This window comes from Pelodiscus sinensis, chromosome 12, assembly GCF_052426305.1.
Source record: "Pelodiscus sinensis isolate ZL-2025 chromosome 12, ASM5242630v1, whole genome shotgun sequence".
Lineage (NCBI taxonomy): Eukaryota > Metazoa > Chordata > Testudines > Trionychidae > Pelodiscus > Pelodiscus sinensis.
The window spans coordinates 46,543,228-46,562,389 of NC_143063.1; the positions used below are offsets into that span (position 1 = coordinate 46,543,228).

Sequence of the window (19,162 nt, forward strand, 5' to 3'; positions counted from 1 at the left end):
AAAACATCACCCACCCCCAGCATAAGAAGATTGTGTGGCATGCATGTAACATGTGGCATGCATGTAACCTCTTCAAGGACCACCAAACACTTCACCCACCTTAATGAGTTTCGTCTCACTATGACTAGAGGTAGCCACGTAGGATAAGCTCCATTTTACAGATGAGAAAACCAAGGCACAGAGCAGTTAAGCCCCTTGTCCGAGATCGTACAGTGAATCAGTATCAGAGCCTGGAAAGAGACATAGCACCTTTTAGTTCTGTGCCATCAGAACGATAGGGTTCATGAGTGGAAACCCCAAACCTGTGCAAAGTATTGCAGCCGTGGATTTCCCAGACAGGCATCCAGTTTTCCAAAGCAGGCTTAAGTCTATCCAACCTTTCCAGAGAATCCCCTAAAATGCCAGTTTTAGACATACCTTCCTATTTCCAGCAGGCAGAGAGCCCCGATGCAGCGCCTCCCGATGGAGAGATTGTGCTCCTGCAGAAGTCTGCAGGCTCCCACACAGCTGTCAGCTTGCCCAGTGGCCCCACTTTCCTGCCCTTCCCAGCGCTGCCGTTTGCAAACCTGTTTGCTGAAAAAGACATTTCTCCTCTCAAAGACGGCTCCGAGAAAGGAAGAAAAGGATGCTGTTAGCTGGGTGCTTGTGCGGCCGCTCAGGATCACTTCTGATGCCACCTAGCTGATTAGCAGTGCTAGGTGTTTGTTTCTACTCGGGTTGCCTCAGTGCACATTAAAAAAAATTATTCTGCACATGGTTGGAAAAAATCTGGATGGAAAAGATTAGTGGGAACATTGCTGGGCAGGGCTATTTTTGACCTTCCCGGAGCATCCCTGAGAATCACCCTTGCACAACTAATAAGCAAAAGTTCTTCTTCACACAGCACATAGTCAACCTGTGGAACTCCTTGCCAGAGGAGGCTGTGAAGGCTAGAACTATAAGAGAGTTTAAAGAGAAGATAGATAAATTCATGGGGGTTAGGTCCATAAAAGGCTACTAGCCAAGGGGTAGGAATGGTGTCCCTGGCCTCTGTTTGTCAGAGGCTGGAGATGGATGGCACAAAACAAATTGATCATTGTCTTCAGTCCCCCCCCCTCTGGGGCCACTGTCGGCAGACAGGCTACTGGGCTAGATGGACCTTTGGTCTGACCCAGTTCAGCTGTTCTTATGTTCTTATGTTCACAACAACCTGTTTTAAAAATAATCTACCATAAACCAGCACCACACAAGCCTCTAATGAGACCAGACTATCAGGTCCTACAGGTTGGACCTCCCTGGTCAGGCACCCTTGGGACTTGAGCAGTCCCGGATGAGGGATTTGCTGGACCAAGGAAGGGCCCCTCAGCTACGCAGCACTTAGCCCTGGTCCTGCTCCTGTGGTTCCAGACCCATTGCTGGGCAACATGGGGCCTTGGCTGGCCTGACCTGGTCCCAGCTGGGTTGCCATAGCAGCACCAGCTCTGCTGTTGGGCCTGCGCACAGATCCCGTCAAGCTGCTGGCCTGCCCCAGCCTTAGCTGGGTTGCCGCAGTCACAGCCTTGCTGCCCCAGCCGTGGATGGGTTTCCCCTGCTGGGCTGCCATGTCCCGGCCTTGCCCTGCTGTCACCATGTGTGGGGCACTAAGCTGCTGGGCCTCCTGCCCCGGGGCTCTCTCATCCAGGAACATCTGTGTTGCCGGACCAGAGTCCCGATTTAGGGAGGTGCCACATGGCGTTGCAACAGCCTCTCTCCTATGGGTGGCCGGTCCAAATCCAGTCCCGCTCTGTAATGGCCACGAGTCATGACCATCCAATAGCTCTAGGTTGCCCCATGTGAAGTGATCAGGGTGGGTTCCGTACCGTTCCCAGTTCCCATGCCTGGCTCTAGTCCCACTCCTTGTGATAAGAGTTGAAGTACTGTGGAGGCTGCACCTTCCCTGAGTGGTGATCCCTCCAGGCCAGAGCCGAACAACACTGGCAGGAATTTGGGAAACAGGCACGGCCTTGGCATGTACTTTCTGTGGCTAAAATGTCTCAGAGGGGTCACCGTTAGTATGTAACTTTAGAAACAGCTAGTAGTCCTGTTGGCATCTTAGAAATGAACAAATATATATAATCATGAGCTTTTGTGGGTAAAATCCACTTCATCAAATGAGTTGAAGTGGAAATAACAGAATCCAAGAGATAAATAACAGCAAAAAGGCATTTACCTGCCAATTGTAGGAGCTGTGTTAATTAAGCTAAGTAAGTAGGCTAGATGTGTCCCATTCATAGCTTTTGATGTGGAAATGCAAATATTAAAGGCAGGGGAAAATGGCTTTGTATTGCATTAACCAGTTAATGTCCCTATTCAAGCCCAAGGTCACAGTGTCAAATTTGCAAATGCAGGACAATGTAGCACTTTAAAGACTAACAAGATGGTTTATTAGATGATGAGCTTTCGTGGGCCAGACCCACTTCCTCAGAGGAAGTGGGTCTGGCCCACGAAAGCTCATCATCTAATAAACCATCTTGTTAGTCTTTAAAGTGCTACATTGTCCTGCATTTTGCTTCAGCTACCCCAGACTAACACGGCTACATCTCTACCAAATTTGCAAATGAATTCCAGCTCTGCAGCCTCTCTGTAGGTAGTGAAATTCCTTTGTAGAAGAATGTTCTCTATGTATTTTTTGGTAATCTCTACGGTGCCATGGGATGCCTTGTTGTTTTTCCGGGGATAGTCAGGGGATGCCAGTCTTCGGGGTGCTCAAGCCTGAACTCAAGTTATATGAAACATTTAAAAAAAGGGTTTTTTTTAAAATTCTCTTGATTGTTCTGAGTGTGTGATCCTGCACACCCAGAACAAACTCACATCAACAGGCAGCAGAGGAATAGGGAAATGGACGGGCAACTACTGGCAGCTATATTGTGAGGTTGGGGAGGGAACCAACTGTATGATGCAGAAATCTGTCCTGTGTGGTCCTTAGATTTCTGTATCCACTAGGCCACTCTTTGAAAAAGAGAAGTCACTTTTGGGGTGTTATAGGGAAGAGAGTCTTTACAATGCCAACTGCCTTTTACTCATCAGTGCAAAATTCATCCCATTTTGAGGAAGAGGAGAATAAACACGTAACTTGAGTTACAAATGGGCCAAGCAACTGCATCTCCCAGGCAAGATGATGAGCTGGTGGGTCCTTGTTCAGGCAAGAATTCAGAGCTATACCAAACCGCTTCATTCATTTGACTTTTCTAAGGTAGCAGGTGTGATCACATTTAGATGATGAAGCACGTAGCGGGACACATTCTGGTCTCACTGGAATCTATGACAAACCACTTGTTGATTTCAACAGGACCAGTACTTGGGCCTTTGTCATTCTCCTTTCACAGATGTTAGTTATTAAAGCCCTGTCCACTTTTGGGTACACCCTGCGCTACCAAAAATCTGTGTTCACCTTGAACACATTTTCCCCCGCCTCCACACATTGTCAGATACAGGTTTGGTATTCTCAGTTATGTGCTAAAATCCTGTCCTATTTCAAACTACTCAAGGACAACTATCATGGGCCTCAGTGGAGCCAGATGTTCAGTGAAGGTTGCGAAAGTTGTATTTGATTAAGGACCGCAGAAATGTCCCTGTTCAACTTCTACTACAGGCAGTCCCCGGGTTACATGGATCCGACTTACATCGGATCCCTACTTACAAACGGGGTGAGGCAACCCCACACTAGCTGCTTCCCCCCAGCAGACCAGGGAGATGCGAAGCTAGCGCCCCCCCCCACTCCCTCCAGCAGACCAGGGAGACGCAGAGCAGCTTTTCTCAGCAGACACCTCAGCTTGAGAATAAAGGACTGAGGGAAGTGAGGTGTGGGAGAATAAAACTGAGCTCTGGAGAAATGTTTGGCTAGAGTTTCCCCTACAATATGTACCAGTTCCGACTTACATACAAATTCAACTTAAGAACAAACCTACAGTCCCTATCTTGTACGTAACCTGGGGACTGCCTGTACTAGCAGGGTATTATAAACAAAAAGAAAAATAAATTCCAGTGGGCAGCTTCTTTCTTCCTTTCTTTCGTTCTTTCTTTCTTTCCTTTTCTTCCTGTGAAAGGGAGCCAGCCAGCCTGTAATTAGCACCTCTCAGTTGAGGCATCACATTGGAAGTGATGCAGGCGCCAGTGGAGGCTGCTTGGCCAGGTATTGAGCCAGGGGGAGGATACCTGAGAGACGAAGGTGATATGAGTCAATGCTTAAGGGGGGAAGGAAGAGGGGCGGATGGAATCCAGCAGCTCTCCCCAGAAATAGAACCTCCCAACCTACGTAGGTGACAAATGTTCCTTTCTCGGCTCTTTCAGGGGTTTTCAAAATATTTTAAAGGGATTGCACTTTGGGATGGAGAATTTGCGTCGGAAAACGTAGTCACCTCCCGTCCCAAAGAATATGAACCAACCGATAAAAATAGCAACTTGCTGTTGCCGCTGCAATGAACAAGCACCCACCTCTTGTGCCAACAAAGACTCTTTCTAACTGGTGTTTAAGGCTCTGTCTACACCACACAGCTTTTAGCCACGTGGCTGTGTCGGCCCTTGTTTGGGGCTGAGCCAGGATGGGGCCATGCTTGCCTATCACCTCCCTTTATGGCCCGTGGATACTATGTCACAGTGACTACACACAACAAGCAGTGACGTTGTAGAGGCACAGCAACATAAGTCTGGGAGGGACCTCAAGGGGGCGCCTAGTCCATCCCCACACACTGAGGCAGGATGAAGGGCTCTCATAGTCATCCCTGGCACATCTGTCTGATTCAGGGGTGGGCAAACGTTTCAGCCCAAGGGCCAGATCAGGGAATGGTAACTTTATGGCAGCCCCGTGCTCTCAGAATTGGGGCTGGAGTGTGTGTTTATTGGGGTGAGTGGGGGGGAAGGGCTCTGGGAGTGGGGCCAGGGATGAGGAGTTTGGGGAGTAGGTGGGTGCTCTGGGCTGAGACTGAGGAGTTCAGAGAGCGGGAGGGGGATTAAGGCTGGGGTAAGAGGTTGGGGTGTGGTTGTGGGGGTGACTCAGAGGTGCACACTCTGGCCAGCACTTACCTCTTCAAGCAACTCCATGTTCCCCCAGCCAGCTCCTATACAGAGGCGCAACCAGGTGTTTCTGTGTATTGCGCTGTCCGCAGGTGCCAGCCCTGCAGCTCCCAGTGGCTGTGGTTCCCAGACAATGGGAGCTGCTGGGGTGATGCGAGGAGCAGAGGCAACACACGGCGCCCCCTGGCTGCCCTAACATGAAGAAGCCGGAGAGGGACATGCTTCTAGGAGCCATGCGGCGCCACAGCACACTCAGAGCACAGCAAGCCCCAGATCCCAGGCCCACCCCGGTCTACCTTGTTCCTAAAATGCTCCATTGATGGCGAGTCCACAATTAATTCGTTTCATTGTCTTTAGCGTTAGAAAGTTTTCCTTAATATCAAATCTAAGGCTTTCTTGCTGCAAACTAAGCTCATTATGGCTCGTTCTCCCATCAGTGGGCATGGAGAACTATACATAAACCTATACATAAACTGACTCGACAAAGTGCTGTCAAATGAACTACGGCATGGGGAAAGAAATGCAATACTATTTTTTTTCTTCTAATCTCTTTCATGTACAGCCATCACAGGAGTACGTGTAACAATGCTAAGTAAATAGTTCTCAGGCAGAAGTGTGGTGTTCAACTTGACAGCGTCCTTTTCAAACCCTTTTGATCTCAAGAGGCCTTTTGATGCCGCTGAAGGATTTAGCCTCCTTTTTATTGTCCTTGTCATCCTGTATGGCTACATCTACACTGGCATGATTTTCCGGAAATGCTTTTAATGAAAAAGTTTTCCGTTAAAAGCATTTTCAGAAAAGAGCGTCTAGATTGGCAGGACGCTTTTCCGCAAAAGCACTTTTTGCGGAAGAGCATCCGTGGCCAATCTAGACGCACTTTTCCGCAAAAAAGCCCCGATTGCCATTCTTGCGATCGGGGCTTTTTTTGCGGAAAACAAATCTCAGATGTCTACACTGGCCCTTTTGCGCAAAAGTTTTTCGGAAAAAGACTTTTGCCTGAACGGGAGCAGCGTAGTATTTCCGCAGAAGCACTGACAATCTTACATGAGATCGTCAGTGCTTTTGCGGAAATTCAAGCAGCCAGTGTAGACAGCTGGCAAGTTTTTCCGCAAAAGCAGAGGATTTTGCGGAAAAACTTGCCAGTCTAGACACAGCCTATGTGTTTTGAGAGGGACCTAACTCAACCTCTCACACCGTGAACTCTTTCACCTCCTACGTCCCAGCTATGGAAAAATTTGGATCAAGATTTGGATCGCAGTTTTGTGGCCTGCCTCCTCTCCTGATACTTAAACAAACTAAAATCTGAGCTCACCCCCTAACTTTGGAAACGTTGGCATTTGGAGCTAGAATCTTCCACTCATCCCCACCCCTTCAGCTAGTCATACCATGGGCACTTAGGCTGTGCTGGCAGAATGTGCACTAACCCATATGACGGAATTGCAATAAAGTTGCAAACACCCAGACACAAGCCTCACAGGTACCATTTAGGAATGCCTGCTTGAACAGGGAGCCCCTTGAGCTGTTCTTGGTTTGTTGTAAAATCTCTCAGATGACTGTTTTTTAGCTAGGTGCAATGTAAATAAAACATACCTTCACACACTATATAAGGCCCTCATCCTGTGATGTTCTGACTTCACTGGGACTCAGCATCTTGCAGGATGTGTCCCCAAATAGACATATAGCAGGGGTGGCTAACCTGTGGCTCATGAGCTGCATCAGCTCTTCAAAGGAAAAATTGCAGTTCCCGCACCCACGACTCTTCTCACGGACCCCTGCTCTGAACTTTTTAGGGCAGGGCGCCGCTTGGCGCAGAGAGAGATGACGCTGCAGCCAACAGAAGCCTGCTTGGGCCACATGTGGCTCTTAAAGGGGGCAGCTTTTTTTTTTTTTTTTTTTTTTTTTTTGCTCAACAACTTCCCTCGGCTCTTTGCACTGTATCCACCACTATTTTGGCTCTTCGTCTGTAATGGGTTGGCCACCCCTGGCATATATGTATCCATATCACAGCAGTAATGGATCGAAGGTGCAATTCCTAAGGGTTAATGAACGTCAATGGGAATTTTTTTTCTGAGTGGGGACTCCAGGACGAGGATTTTATTTCTATGAGCTCTCCATTCTGACCTGTCAGCTTCTTACGACTTACACACTGCCCAGCATCAGCCCTTCCTGTAGCCAGGCCAGCGAGAGGATACAAAGGCTCCATGCAATACACTCAGAGCCCTTGCAGGGCCAAGTAATTAGCCTGGCAGGTGCTCAGCGACTAAGGTGATGGGCGTCAGCAAAAGCCCACAGAACTGTAGACAGTGTTTGTTACTGGCACCACAAAGCAGCTTGCCAGCTAACTCCGCCCCACGGCAGCATTATGCGGCTTGTCGGTAATGCCCCAGCGCCGAAGGATGACTGCTTCTTTTAGGCAACTACATGCGGGTCAGACGCTCTTTATGCTCACTTCCTAGCAACCCTGTTTGCATGGGTGTAAATGAAAATTGCCCCCCATGTGTCACTTAGCCAGTGCTCTTTAACTATTGAGCAGCAACTTGTTCCTACAGTTTGCATGGGATCTAGTGTTCAGCAAAACTGACATCCATCTGCAGATTTTTCAGCATTTTCCCCGGGCTGAGGTTTTTTGCTGAGCAGCATCCACAGTAATTACACTCAAGAGATCCCAGAGGGATTCCTAGTAACCGCACTACAGTTTCCATGGCAGAGATAACAAAGGTCAGATGCTGTGATAACAAATATCAATGGAGTATTAATATTTTAATGAACAATCCCAGGGTTTTATTTGTGAAGTACACCTCCTTCCATCCCCCTCCCCGCCTGCCCACATTCCCAGAAAGACACGTGGGTTGATGTACAAGTTAGTAACACACAGAATCATGAGACAGACATGATGGTATTTAGATTCGGCATGGATGAGATTATTAAACAGCACTACTAGAGCCAGGTTGGAAGCTACATTCAAAACAGAAAGCGTACGGAAATATGTATGCTTCATTATTATTTCACTAGCCAATTAGCCCGTCATAAGATGGGATTTTCAGGTCTCTTCTCCACGTCAGTCTTCTCTCCTGAGCCTCCGTCTCTTCTCTCGCTCTGTCTCTCTCTCTCCTCCTCTTACTGCCTCCCTCCCTGCCTCAGCTCTCCTCCCACTCCTGCCTCTCTCTCTGTCTCGCTCTTTCGCTTCTCCGCCCCCTCCTGCCTCTCACTCGGGGGACCGCAGAGCCCAAACGGCCACTTTCTCCGCTTGCTCCCCCACGGTGGCCCGGCTGAGCAAGCAGAGCAAGCAGCCATTTGGGCTCCCCCGTGGCGGCCCGGCTGAGCGGCACAGAAGTCAGCTTAGCGCCACGGTGGCAAGCGAAGGGGGGGGCAGTGACACGGCCGGGGGCGGGGCCTGGAGCCGCTGTCACGCCGCACGTCACCACCCCGCCCCCCTTCGCCTCCCTCCGTAGCGCTTGACTGACTTCTGCACTGCGCAGCAAGGCCACCGCGGGGCAGCAAGCGGGGCAAGTGGCCGTTTGGGCCCGCCCTCCCTCCCCGTGCAGCACGGCAACAGCGCCACCCAGAGGGAACAGCCAGTGTTTCAGCATTACAGAGTCACAGACATTGGGCTACTATATATATGATAGCAGGGGTCCATTTTATTTCTCATAGATCCTTGCCTTGGGCCACACCCCCAGTGCATGCATCATTTGGGAAGTCATGCATTTCAAGTCCTTAGGATTTATGGGCCCATATGCAATACTGTTAAATCTGTGCCCCCCAATGACAGCCCGGGGGAAGGGGAAATGATGCTTTTTTAGAGATGTGATTTTACAGTCTTCAGCAACAGGCTAATGAAATATTTTAACGCACATTTTAAACTAAGGTCCTATAGACTAACACAGTCAATTCAGAAACTGACAGCATCTACCTGGGGTTGGCAAATGCCTGTTAAATAGCTTCATTGCCACTTGAATCGCTACTAGCTCTGGCAAGCCTTTTCACTTAGTGAACTAGATGCTCTCCGGAGGAAGCAGAGCCACAGAACAGACATAGGAAGAGGCAGGAGGGTGGCTAGTAAGACCAAGTAGTGCCCCAAATTTTCAGGGGCCCTACCCAATGGTGTATTCTGCCTATAAGTAAGGACGTCTCTGTTTAAAGGCCAAGGACTTGATTCTCATTAAAGCCCATTTACACCCAATTTACCCCCCCCCCCCCAATTCCAGGCCCCTTTACACTGCCAGGGAGAAATAAAGAGGCCTTAGGATAAATAAGCATCAGGCCCCAGAGCTCCGTGTGGAAAGGTCCCACAGCCCCACATGGAAAGACCCCAGAGCCCCACATGGAAAGACCCCAGAGCCCCACGTGAAAGGCCCCACCGCCCCACGTGGAAAGGCCCCACCGCCCCATGTGGAAAGGTGAGTGAGTGAAAGGTGTATCAATATACTAATTCCCTTCTGCGGCTGTGGTCAGCCTGCTGTTCCCCCTGCATGTCGTTGCATGGCTCCTTCAGGGTAAAGCAGGGTTTGGAAATCTGACGCGGGGCTGGGGAGTGAAATTTTGAAGCTATGCCCAGCCTTTACAAGGGCCATGGACTGGAAAGTTTAAATAGCTCCTTGCCGTGCCTGGGCTCACTGCCTAGAGTCTCTCGCTGTTCTCCTGCACAGCAGCTCTTTGGAGGTCCTGTGAATCAAGTTCCACGTGCTCCAAGGAGGCATGAGCGCTAGCCGCAGAACTCAGCTCAGCCTATGGCGTTGGCAGCCCCCCCAGTCTGCAGGAAAGCCAGTCCCAGGTGTTGGTCTGGGCTTCTCTCTGTGGCAAAGGATCAGTTACCATATCACTAATGTGTGTGCGGGGAGTGGCGGGGGGGAATGCCACTGACCTACTGGAGTGGTGTGTGGCATCTTCAGGCACCAGGCACTCGGGTGAAAGGGATTTTTGGACTTTTGTCTGAATGTGGGTTTCTTTGGTTAAAGATCCCAGCATGGTCTACAGTGCAGGTGTAACCCACACACCTTCTGGCTGTGGCACCGTCCCATGTAGTGGCACTTAGACCACATGAACAGAGAAAGAATGAGTGTGCTTGTGATGGGGTGGACTAGGCCTGACACCCTCCACACCCTTCCTCCCCCCGCTGCAGGCTGGAGGCCTTGCTGCACCTTGCCCCAGGGAGATGAGCAGAAAAGAGGTCCTCCAGGCGGACTAGAGTAGAGGCTTCTGTTGCATCCAGTCAGGGCCCAGCAACCTGAAATAAAAGCAGCTGCGGGGCCAAGGGCAGGCAGTTCCTTGCTGGCGTTTGGTGCAGTCAGACCTAGGGATTGACTGGGAAGACAGTGGCACCTTGGACACGTCCAAGTATGAGCTGGACTTTAGACCTGGTTAAAGCCAGGTCCAGCGGCTGAAGACCAGCCGTTAACAGACTACAACAGTTTACACAACCCGGGACAGGGTACTGGGAGGACGTGACCTGGGAACCGGGAGAGGGAGAGGGCAGTTTCTTGGGGAAGTAGCCCAGGGAGCGAGTCAGGGTCCCTAAGCTGGGACCCAGAGGAGAGGGTGGGTCTGAATCCCCTCCCAACAGCTACAAAAGGGAATAAGAAGAAGCCTGGTCCCAGGTGACCAACCAGGAAAGCCATCAGAGACACCGCCAGTCCAGTGGAGAAGTCACGGACGCACCCTTCGCCACAAGGGGGGGTTCACAAGAGAGGAAGCCCCTTCACAATACTCTATAGCCTTATCTGAGAGCTAGCCATCTTTAACTGACACTCTAGAGGCTCATGCACTAAGCTCCAGAGGTCCCAAGTTTGGTTCCGCCTGCCGCCTTTACTCCATAAAGTCACTTTATCTGCTGGTTCTAAAATGCTGCAGTTCATGGAAGTTTACCAACCTGTTGCCAGCTTGAGGACAGGCCTGAATTTCCTCCAGAGTGCATTGGCCCATGCTGAGGCATGTTTCATCTTCCTCCAGGGCACCAATCAGGAAGAGAGGGTGCATCTCCCAGGTGAATCAGTTCCCTCATGATTGCAGGGGATGGGAGGGGCATGGGTAGATCTTTGGTGGAGGTTAAAGCACAAAGCTGTCAAATCAGAAGCCCCAGCATAAGCAACATTTACAAGTTCATCAGGACGTATAATTGAAGCTGAAGCAAAACCCTGAAAGGTTACAACGCTTTATCCTCGATGAGCCAGAACTCTGACCCTTCTGCAAAGACATTCCAGTGACTTTACAGCTGAGCAATCGCTACATCTTGGGAGCAGGGTCAGGACAGGGAGAGAAAGGGCCAATGTGAAAAGCAAAGAGATGCAATAGGCTGAAAGAATGTCAGACATCGGCTGCCCCCTTTGCAAGGACCCCCCAAAAACAACTGCATGGGCAGAAAGGATTTTTAAGCCCAGCTTGCTTTATTCATATGCTTACGGACCTCCATCGGCAAGACTTACCGTCTTTTAGCGAATATACCCCGCACCCAAATATACCCTGCGGTTTTTGCTTTTTGAGTTAAAAAAAATCTTGTATACCCCACACACAAGTATAACCCGCGTGGTACACAAGGCTGTGCCGGGGTATATTTATGGTGGGGGGAGGGAGAAATTAGCCAGACACTCACTGCCCAGTTCCTGCGCAGCTGTAGGAAGGGGCATAGGGAGCGCTCATCCAGCTGTGCAAGAACCGGGCAGTGAGCGCTCCCTCGCCCGGTTCCTGTGCCGCCCGCGGGGGAGGGGAGGAGGTGCAGGGTTTGTAAAAACGTACGGTAGGTATCCCAGTGCACATGTTAACAGCCTAATCCTGCAACCTTTACTCGGGTAAAATCCAATCGATTTTCCATTGAACTCCACAATTCCCATGAGAGTCTGATCTCGAGAAAGACTGCAGGGTTATGGTTTCTAGCATTTTAACATAGGAAAGTTTGCGTGACAAGAGAATTTAGACATGGTTTGGCTAGCCACATCCAGTCACCTTACTACAACTCGGTGCAGTGATGAGAATGGTGCACACAAGCCATCTACCTACATGGCTGGAATATAAGTTGGCCTCCTGTGTGTTGTTGATTTGATCTACAAAATCAAGCACATGAATAGGAAAAGAGGCAGAAGCAGCGTCACTAGGGACATGTAAATGGAGACTGGACCAAAGGCATTAGGGAGCCATTCTGTAGTGGTTGATGGACGGCTGAGACCCAACAGACTTTTGCATCTCTGCGCTGCCCTGCCAGCAGAAACAACCATCAGCAACCTATTCTCCTATCGACGCGAGGGGCAAGCACCTGAAACCCAGTGGTCTTTTGAAATGGAGCTAATGCAGGGATAATAAACAACAATCTGCCTCACAGTATTTAGCCTCGCTCCAGCTTGGCAGCAAGCGGGGAGGATTCTGCCCCCCCTCCCAAAAGGCTGGCTGAGCCCAGGCAAAGAGACTGCACAGGCCAGGCCAGAACCCATACTTGGCTGCTAGGCAGCTCCCTCAGAAAGCCTTTCATTGGGTTGGCTTCCTTGGGCCCCGTTGCTACGCAACAGCACATGCCTTTCCAGCAAGCTTCAGCTTTTCAAAGACACAGCCCCGGCCTCCCGGGCCGCCTCCCCTGGGCTCCCGCCTCCCCATCTGTGAAATGAATCAACGAGCGCCATGCGTGCTGTCGCGCTAGGAGCATTTTAAATCGAGCTGCGCGGTGGGACAAAGACGGGTTGAAGGAGGGCAGCCTCCCCTGCCCGGTGCCACCCAGAAGGGACCTCGAAGGGAGGGAAGAGAAGGGAGGGGAGAGAAGCCGGGGGAAGAACGCTGCCATTTGAAATAAACACATCTATAGCGTTAAAATGCGCATCAATGGGGGGGGGGGGCGTTCAGTGCCTCTGGCTTCCCAGCTGTGTAGCTCACTCCCAGCACTACTCAACAGCTGCAGCTTAGCCTGAGGTGCCGGTTATTCCATCCTGCGCCCGCCATCTCCCATTCATTTTTGTACACACTGGCCTGCCCTAGGAGTTGGATCCTCCCGAATCAGGTTGGCAGAGGTGAGCAGCCATGCCAGCCCACTGTCCCACTCAGAGGCTTAGTGTTAAAGGAGGTAGCAGCGACCTAGCATGCCAAGCAAAGAAGACGGATGTCCATGGGCGGTGGGTGAAGGTAGGTCTGGGGGAGGCAAGTCCCCCAGCCCTGCCCACAGCCCCACCCCTGTCCCCCAGGAGTCAAGCTGCCACCCCTAGCACCACAGGGAGGGGGGAGAGCGGTGCATGGCCCCACCCTCCCTGGTCCCAGAACTTGGGGAGGGCAGGCTCTAAGGGAAGCAATACTCCACCCCCAATACACCTACAGTAGGCGTTCTGGGGGCGGAGAATGGGCGATGCCTCCCCCACCTCTTATATCTGCTGCCACTGCTGTTATCCCAGTGCTGGCCCACCTCTGGGGTGTGGTGCACCCCTCACAAGAGCTCACACTTATTAGACAACTGACGCTCTGAAGAGACCACCCCAAAGTGTCCCACAACAGTGAGGAAGAGTCTGAACTATTTTTTTCTTCAGATCGTCACCTCAGCTAAACCCCTGGTTTTAGTGGGTCCTTTAAGGCAGGATTCACTGTGTACAGGAGAGAAGGGCCTCCACAGGTCAGATGCTGCCAAGAGATATTAATCCACCAGCTATAAACGTCCTCAGTCAACCCACTGTCATGGGCACAACTTGGCACCAATTCATTGGCTTGCTCCAATGTCCCCCGCTGAGAATTAAATGAGGTGTATCCCTGAGTCCATCAGCTTTGTTTTCACTCCACCGTAACAGGGATTGGGTTGCCAGGGATGGCATCTGACCCTTAGGGTGCATGTAGCGTGTCCCATGGTGAACAGAATTCACTTATTTCATGGAGAAGACAACAAGTTCACTTGAGGCCTCCGAAACTGCCTGTGCCCTGAATGGTACACAGACAAAAGCCAGGCGCGGGTGATGGGGGGTGGGGGGTAGAGCTCCTGTGATCAGCAAAGGCCTAGGAGTCAAGACCTCTGGGGTCATTGCCACAAAACCTGCTGTATGACTGCACTTCAGGCTACGTCTAGGCTGCAGGCTTCTTGTGCAAGAAGCTTTTTGCGGAAGAGATCTGCGAAAACGTCCTGCGCAAAGAGCGCGTCCACGCTGCAAAAGTGCATCGGAAGAGTGATGTGCTTTTGCACAAAAGAGCGTCCAGACTGCATGGACGCTGTCTCGCAAGAAAGCTCTGATTGCCATTCACAGAATGGCCACGAGGGCCCCTGTGCTTCTTCCGATAAGCTGTTTTTGCGCCCAAAAAACCCTGTTTCCCGTCCACACACACCTTTTTGCACAAGAGCTCTTGCACAAAAAGGCTTATTCCTCAGAGAAAGCGGAATACCTCCACCGCAAAAACCCCTCTGTTCTGTCAAGTCACTGTACATTTTCTTGCGCGAAAACGTGCTTGAGATGTGGACACGCCACGAGTTTTAGCGCAAAACCTGCAGCATAGACGTAGCCTCAATGTCCTGGTGTGTAGAATCTTTACCTGCCTCAAAAATGTGACAGTGACGAAAAATTCACTAGCTGGTGCAAAGTACTTCGACAGGCATGGATGGGTAATGCTACCTAAGTGTAAAGTACTGTTTATTCATCCCTTCAACCTGTTGTGTCTCATGCTTAGGGGGTCCCCACAGCTTCAGTGGAAGTGGCAGATGCTCTGCCCCTCAGCAAAACATGCCCTGTGAGGTTACGGTATAATTACAGATTCTGAGCCGTCCTACCAACAGTTGGCTCACCACCAAAATTCCGGCATGCTTTGTAACGCCTTTCCTTCTCTTTCTCTGTTCCAGGGCTCGGCTCCCATTCTGGTCGTCATGGTGATCTTACTGAACATTGGCGTCGCCATTTTGTTTATTAACTTTTTCATCTAACTCGAGACTGTCTTGTTTGCAAAAATAAGAGTTACGTGTACGAACGGGGGGAAAAAAAAACCCAAACAAAAACAAATCCAAAAAAAGGGAAAGATCATAACTTGAACTGTCCTACGACGACTTCCGAGTTTTTCCACAGAAGAAGAACAAATGATTGAGTCTCACTCACAGTTTGCCTTTTTTTCCTGGGTAATGTTTTTTGGATTTTAGCCAAAAGTCTTTGCTTGTACAACACTATGCTGTGTGGCATGGCAGAATGCTAACAACTCTTTGACCCTCCCAGCACCAGAAAGGATGAGACAGGACCCCAGCAAAATAAGAATCAGTTACGTTTCCCCTCCAGACTAAATAAAGAAAAAAAATGCAGGGGAGGGAGAGGTTGGGCAGATGGAACCAGGACATGGAGGGGGGTGTGGTGGTGAATGAGTCACTGGTGGAAACACACAATGCCCACTGTTGTGAAGTTGATGGCGGGAAAATCCCCTTTTATTCAGCCCTGTCCAAACTCCCCCCCCCCAAAAAAAAACCCTCATATTTTTCTTCCCCTCTCTCTGCTACCAGAAAAAAGCAGGAATGAGGAGAAAAGGGGGTGTTTGGGAAGGGGAAGAGACCCCTCCTGGATACACAGAATAGGGGATGAGGATGAAGTGGCCTATTTTGTTGCCATTTAAAACAATTCTGAAGCAATCAGCATTTTGCTTGGTCTGGGGGGCAGGGGAGAGAGGGACTGCAAGGTGGAAACATTGGACCTGCCATCCTCACTCGGCCAAAGACACACACTCTCCATTCAAAGCTGATTTTTCCTAGCTACGAATTTGTCCTCCTCCCGCCCCTCCAAGTAAATTGCCTGGTGGCTTATTACCCCCGCACTCCCTCCCCCCCCAACACACACACACATCAGGAGCGGGGATATTGACACAATCACCAGCTATCCCATCCTGAAATGACACCACCTGCCCCCACAATCTGCAGAGAAGGCCAGGAAGCTATCTGGTAGGAGGATCCATTCCGAGCCTGCAAAGGACATCTGGGGAGGTGCATGGTCCCAGCGGGCAGGAGCAGAGGAGCGTGGCTGGGTATGCCTGTTACATCTTGCCATGGACCGCTTCAGACATCATGCTTGGGCTCTGAGCATGTCGTATTTTTGCACTTTGTATGCAGGATGTATATTCCAGCTTCCGACATGTCCCTGTACAAAACCGTCATTGGCAACGGCAGCCTCTAAGGATGTATTCTTTTCGATCTGTCACTTAAGTTTTGTTTGTTTTTAACATCTTTGTCATATGGAAGTGGCCTGCTGAAGTTCCTTCCAGTCCTACCCTTCTATGAGTCAATGCCTGCCTTGATTTTTTCCCTCCCCACTCCCCTGCCCTGATAATATACAGCCATTAAAGATGCAGTACCCCGGTCCTGAGCTGTTATGGTCGCAATGACAAGAGCATGGTTTTAGCTCAGTTGCTTGGAAATTCCTGAAGTCCTGTGGCATTTCAAAAACAATTTAACTGCTTTCCCCACCCACCTCCATCCCCAAGCCCACATGCAAGTCCCTGCCTGATACGTCCGCTGTGCACAAGAATCCAATCACCGCAAGGTGCAGTTCAAATGGTTAACTGCCCCCTCTTAGATACCATTCCGATATCCACTGTGTCCAACCCACAATGACACCCACAGCAAATCAATTGGATAAAGAGGGGTGGGGGAGTTATGAGGATCAGATATGGCCCATATACAATCCTCAAGCACGGTCACCAAATCCTTCTCCTTTTACATACCGAGTGTTGGGCACAGCCCCCTGACGTGTGGACTTGGCTTTGCTTTGCTTATATTTTAGCTATTTCTCTGCTACCTTTTGAGCAGATTTCTTTATTACACTGCACTGGATTGCTATATTTTTAACCAGAAATAAACTAAAGATTAGAGCATGTGCCAGTTAAATTCACTTCTTTTCCTTAAACAGCCACGCTCATTCCGTCTTGCAGTTTTCTTTCTTTCTTTTGTGTTTGTTTTTCTTTTTGGGTTGAGGGTGTGGGAGGGAAGGGATGAATGGCAGATAATGTGAGCCTAATAACCTCTCTGATCACTTTGTTTCCAGGGGAACAGTCCATCTGTTTTTGGTCACCTTCATTTTTTCCCCCATTCATCTTTTTTAATATTGAATGGTTGCTGCAGACCTTAAGTGAACCAAATAACGACATAGTGTAATTGCAGCCCTAGGGAATCATACATGCTACAATGTGTTTTGTAAATCTGTTTGCAACTCTTTGTAAAGATTCTAGAGAACTTTTTTTGTACATTCCAGTAAGTGCATGACACAGAGATACCTACGGAAGCAGGTTACATATTTACATGCAAACACAGTACAATATTTAGATATGTATAAAACAGCACAAAAATGCATATCATTATCAAATAAAAGTACTAGTGGTTTCATGACTAGCTTTTTTCACACCGGTGACTTACTAGTTATTACTGCTTTTCTCTCAGGCCTCCAAGAAATCAATACACGGCTACTCCAAATTCAGTATAATTCCATTTGTCTTTCATCACTTGGTTTTGCTCTAAAGCATCCAACATCGGCCACTGTTGGAAGACAGGATGCTAGGCTAGATGGACCATTGGTCTGCCCCACTATGGCTATTCTTATGTTTGAGTTTCCATGGAACTTAACGTTCAATCACGGTGTCTAAGATTCAATGGGTCTGAATGACATCTGAAGAGCAATATTAATTGGTTCCCAAATAATGTGATTATAAAAAAATCCCTTGATTAACTGAGGTAAGTTGAGCAATTTGTCTCAGCTCTATACTGTCACATCCACCCAGAGACCAAAAATATTATTGACAAGTAACCCAAAGAGATACTCTACCACATGTGTACTGTAGTCGTGGCTCTCTCGTGGCTCTCTCATGTCTAAGGCACCCATCACCATAGCGTCTGGACACCACATCTACGTGCTGTTTTACATGTATACTCACGCATTGCTGGACAGATGAATGCAAGCAGCTGTGCTGTTCTGAAGTCGGTAGAATTTGCTTTTCAGGCTTAGGGATTTTCTCGTTTTCCTATTTCCTGTAGCTATTTCACACCAATCCAACCTCGGGTCTGGAACGTGCCCTCAAGCTGCAGGAATACAGCCAAGCTCCCCAGCCCCACCCTGCTCAGATGCTCATGGTTTTCATAGCTGGACCCCAGAAAGGCTACCTTCAGACTGCACCTGGATCACCATTGGGTCACGATAAAGCCACGTCTTTCAGGGAAGCGTTAGGAAGAGGGATACAAAATTCCCTGAACTGGTTTAGCACTGTGGTCTGTTCTTTCGCCGCCAGGAACCACGTGGAATGGCAGGGCCCCTTGGGACATTTGGTAACAGCCAGTGGCTCATTTTGCACAGGGGAGTCACGTACTCAAACCACTGAGGGCTGCACGTGGTTGAAACAAACTTTACACCAGTTTTCTTGCAGAGCTCCCGTTCGCTACATGCTAATCAGGAGCGCGCCGTTCGTGGTGACCCTGCTGGTGCAGCTGAAAGGCCTTGAAGAAACTGGATGTGGTTGGGCTGAGGGGGGAGGGGAGAGTGAAGCTTCGAGCACATGGGTAGGTCAGTAATTGAAGGCCTGGTTTTCAGAGATGCTGAGCCCCTGCAGCTCCGAGGAATTGCGGCTGGAGGGGGTGGATGCCTCACTGTGTCTGACACTCAGGCCCTCGCTGAACTGACGCGTAACAGGCACACGCTCCTCTCGCGAGCGCCCCCCTTGGCTGAGGGCACGTGGCTGGTGCTCTCTGCGGCGAGTCTTCGGGGACTCAGCCCTCCAGCCGCATCACATAACAGTCTGTGTGATGACACCAAAGCAAAACCCCTTCTCAGATACAAGGCCAACAGGGGGGCCTCTCTCTGTAACCGCTCCCATGAGGTGTCCATGCACCTGCACAGAGCTGTGCTCCACGGCCTTTCTGGCTGCAGCACTCCAGCAGGGCCATAGCAGTGCAGTTTCCCCACTGAAGCACCTCAACGTCCAGGCCAATCCCGTGCCGGGGGCTAGTGACCGGGAGGCCCCAGACTTGCCCACTACTCCTGGTCCCAGCCCAGGGACCCTGTAAGTAGCAGCGGTTGCCACATCCCTTTCTCTAAGTTGTGTTGCTGCTCTAATTCCTGGGGCCCTGTGCAGTCTTCATTGTTCCCTCAGGGCCTTGGCCTGAGGGCGTCCCCACACCCAGCTCAGGGCTCCTTCTTGCTCTCGCTGGCTTCTGGCAACCCAGCCCTGTAGC

At 50.1% G+C, this 19,162-nt stretch overlaps 1 protein-coding gene across 1 annotated transcript in view; it reads left to right on the forward strand.

The window, feature by feature from the left end:
- JPH3 (junctophilin 3) overlaps window positions 1-17,324 on the forward strand; it is a 166,614-nt gene extending 149,290 nt beyond the window's left edge. The window contains exon 5 of the mRNA XM_089781538.1: window positions 14,816-17,324. Within this exon, the coding sequence (XP_089637664.1) occupies window positions 14,816-14,896 (81 nt within the window). The 3' untranslated portion in view covers window positions 14,897-17,324. The remainder of the gene's footprint in view (window positions 1-14,815) is intronic.
- The last annotated feature ends 1,838 nt before the right edge of the window (window positions 17,325-19,162 follow it).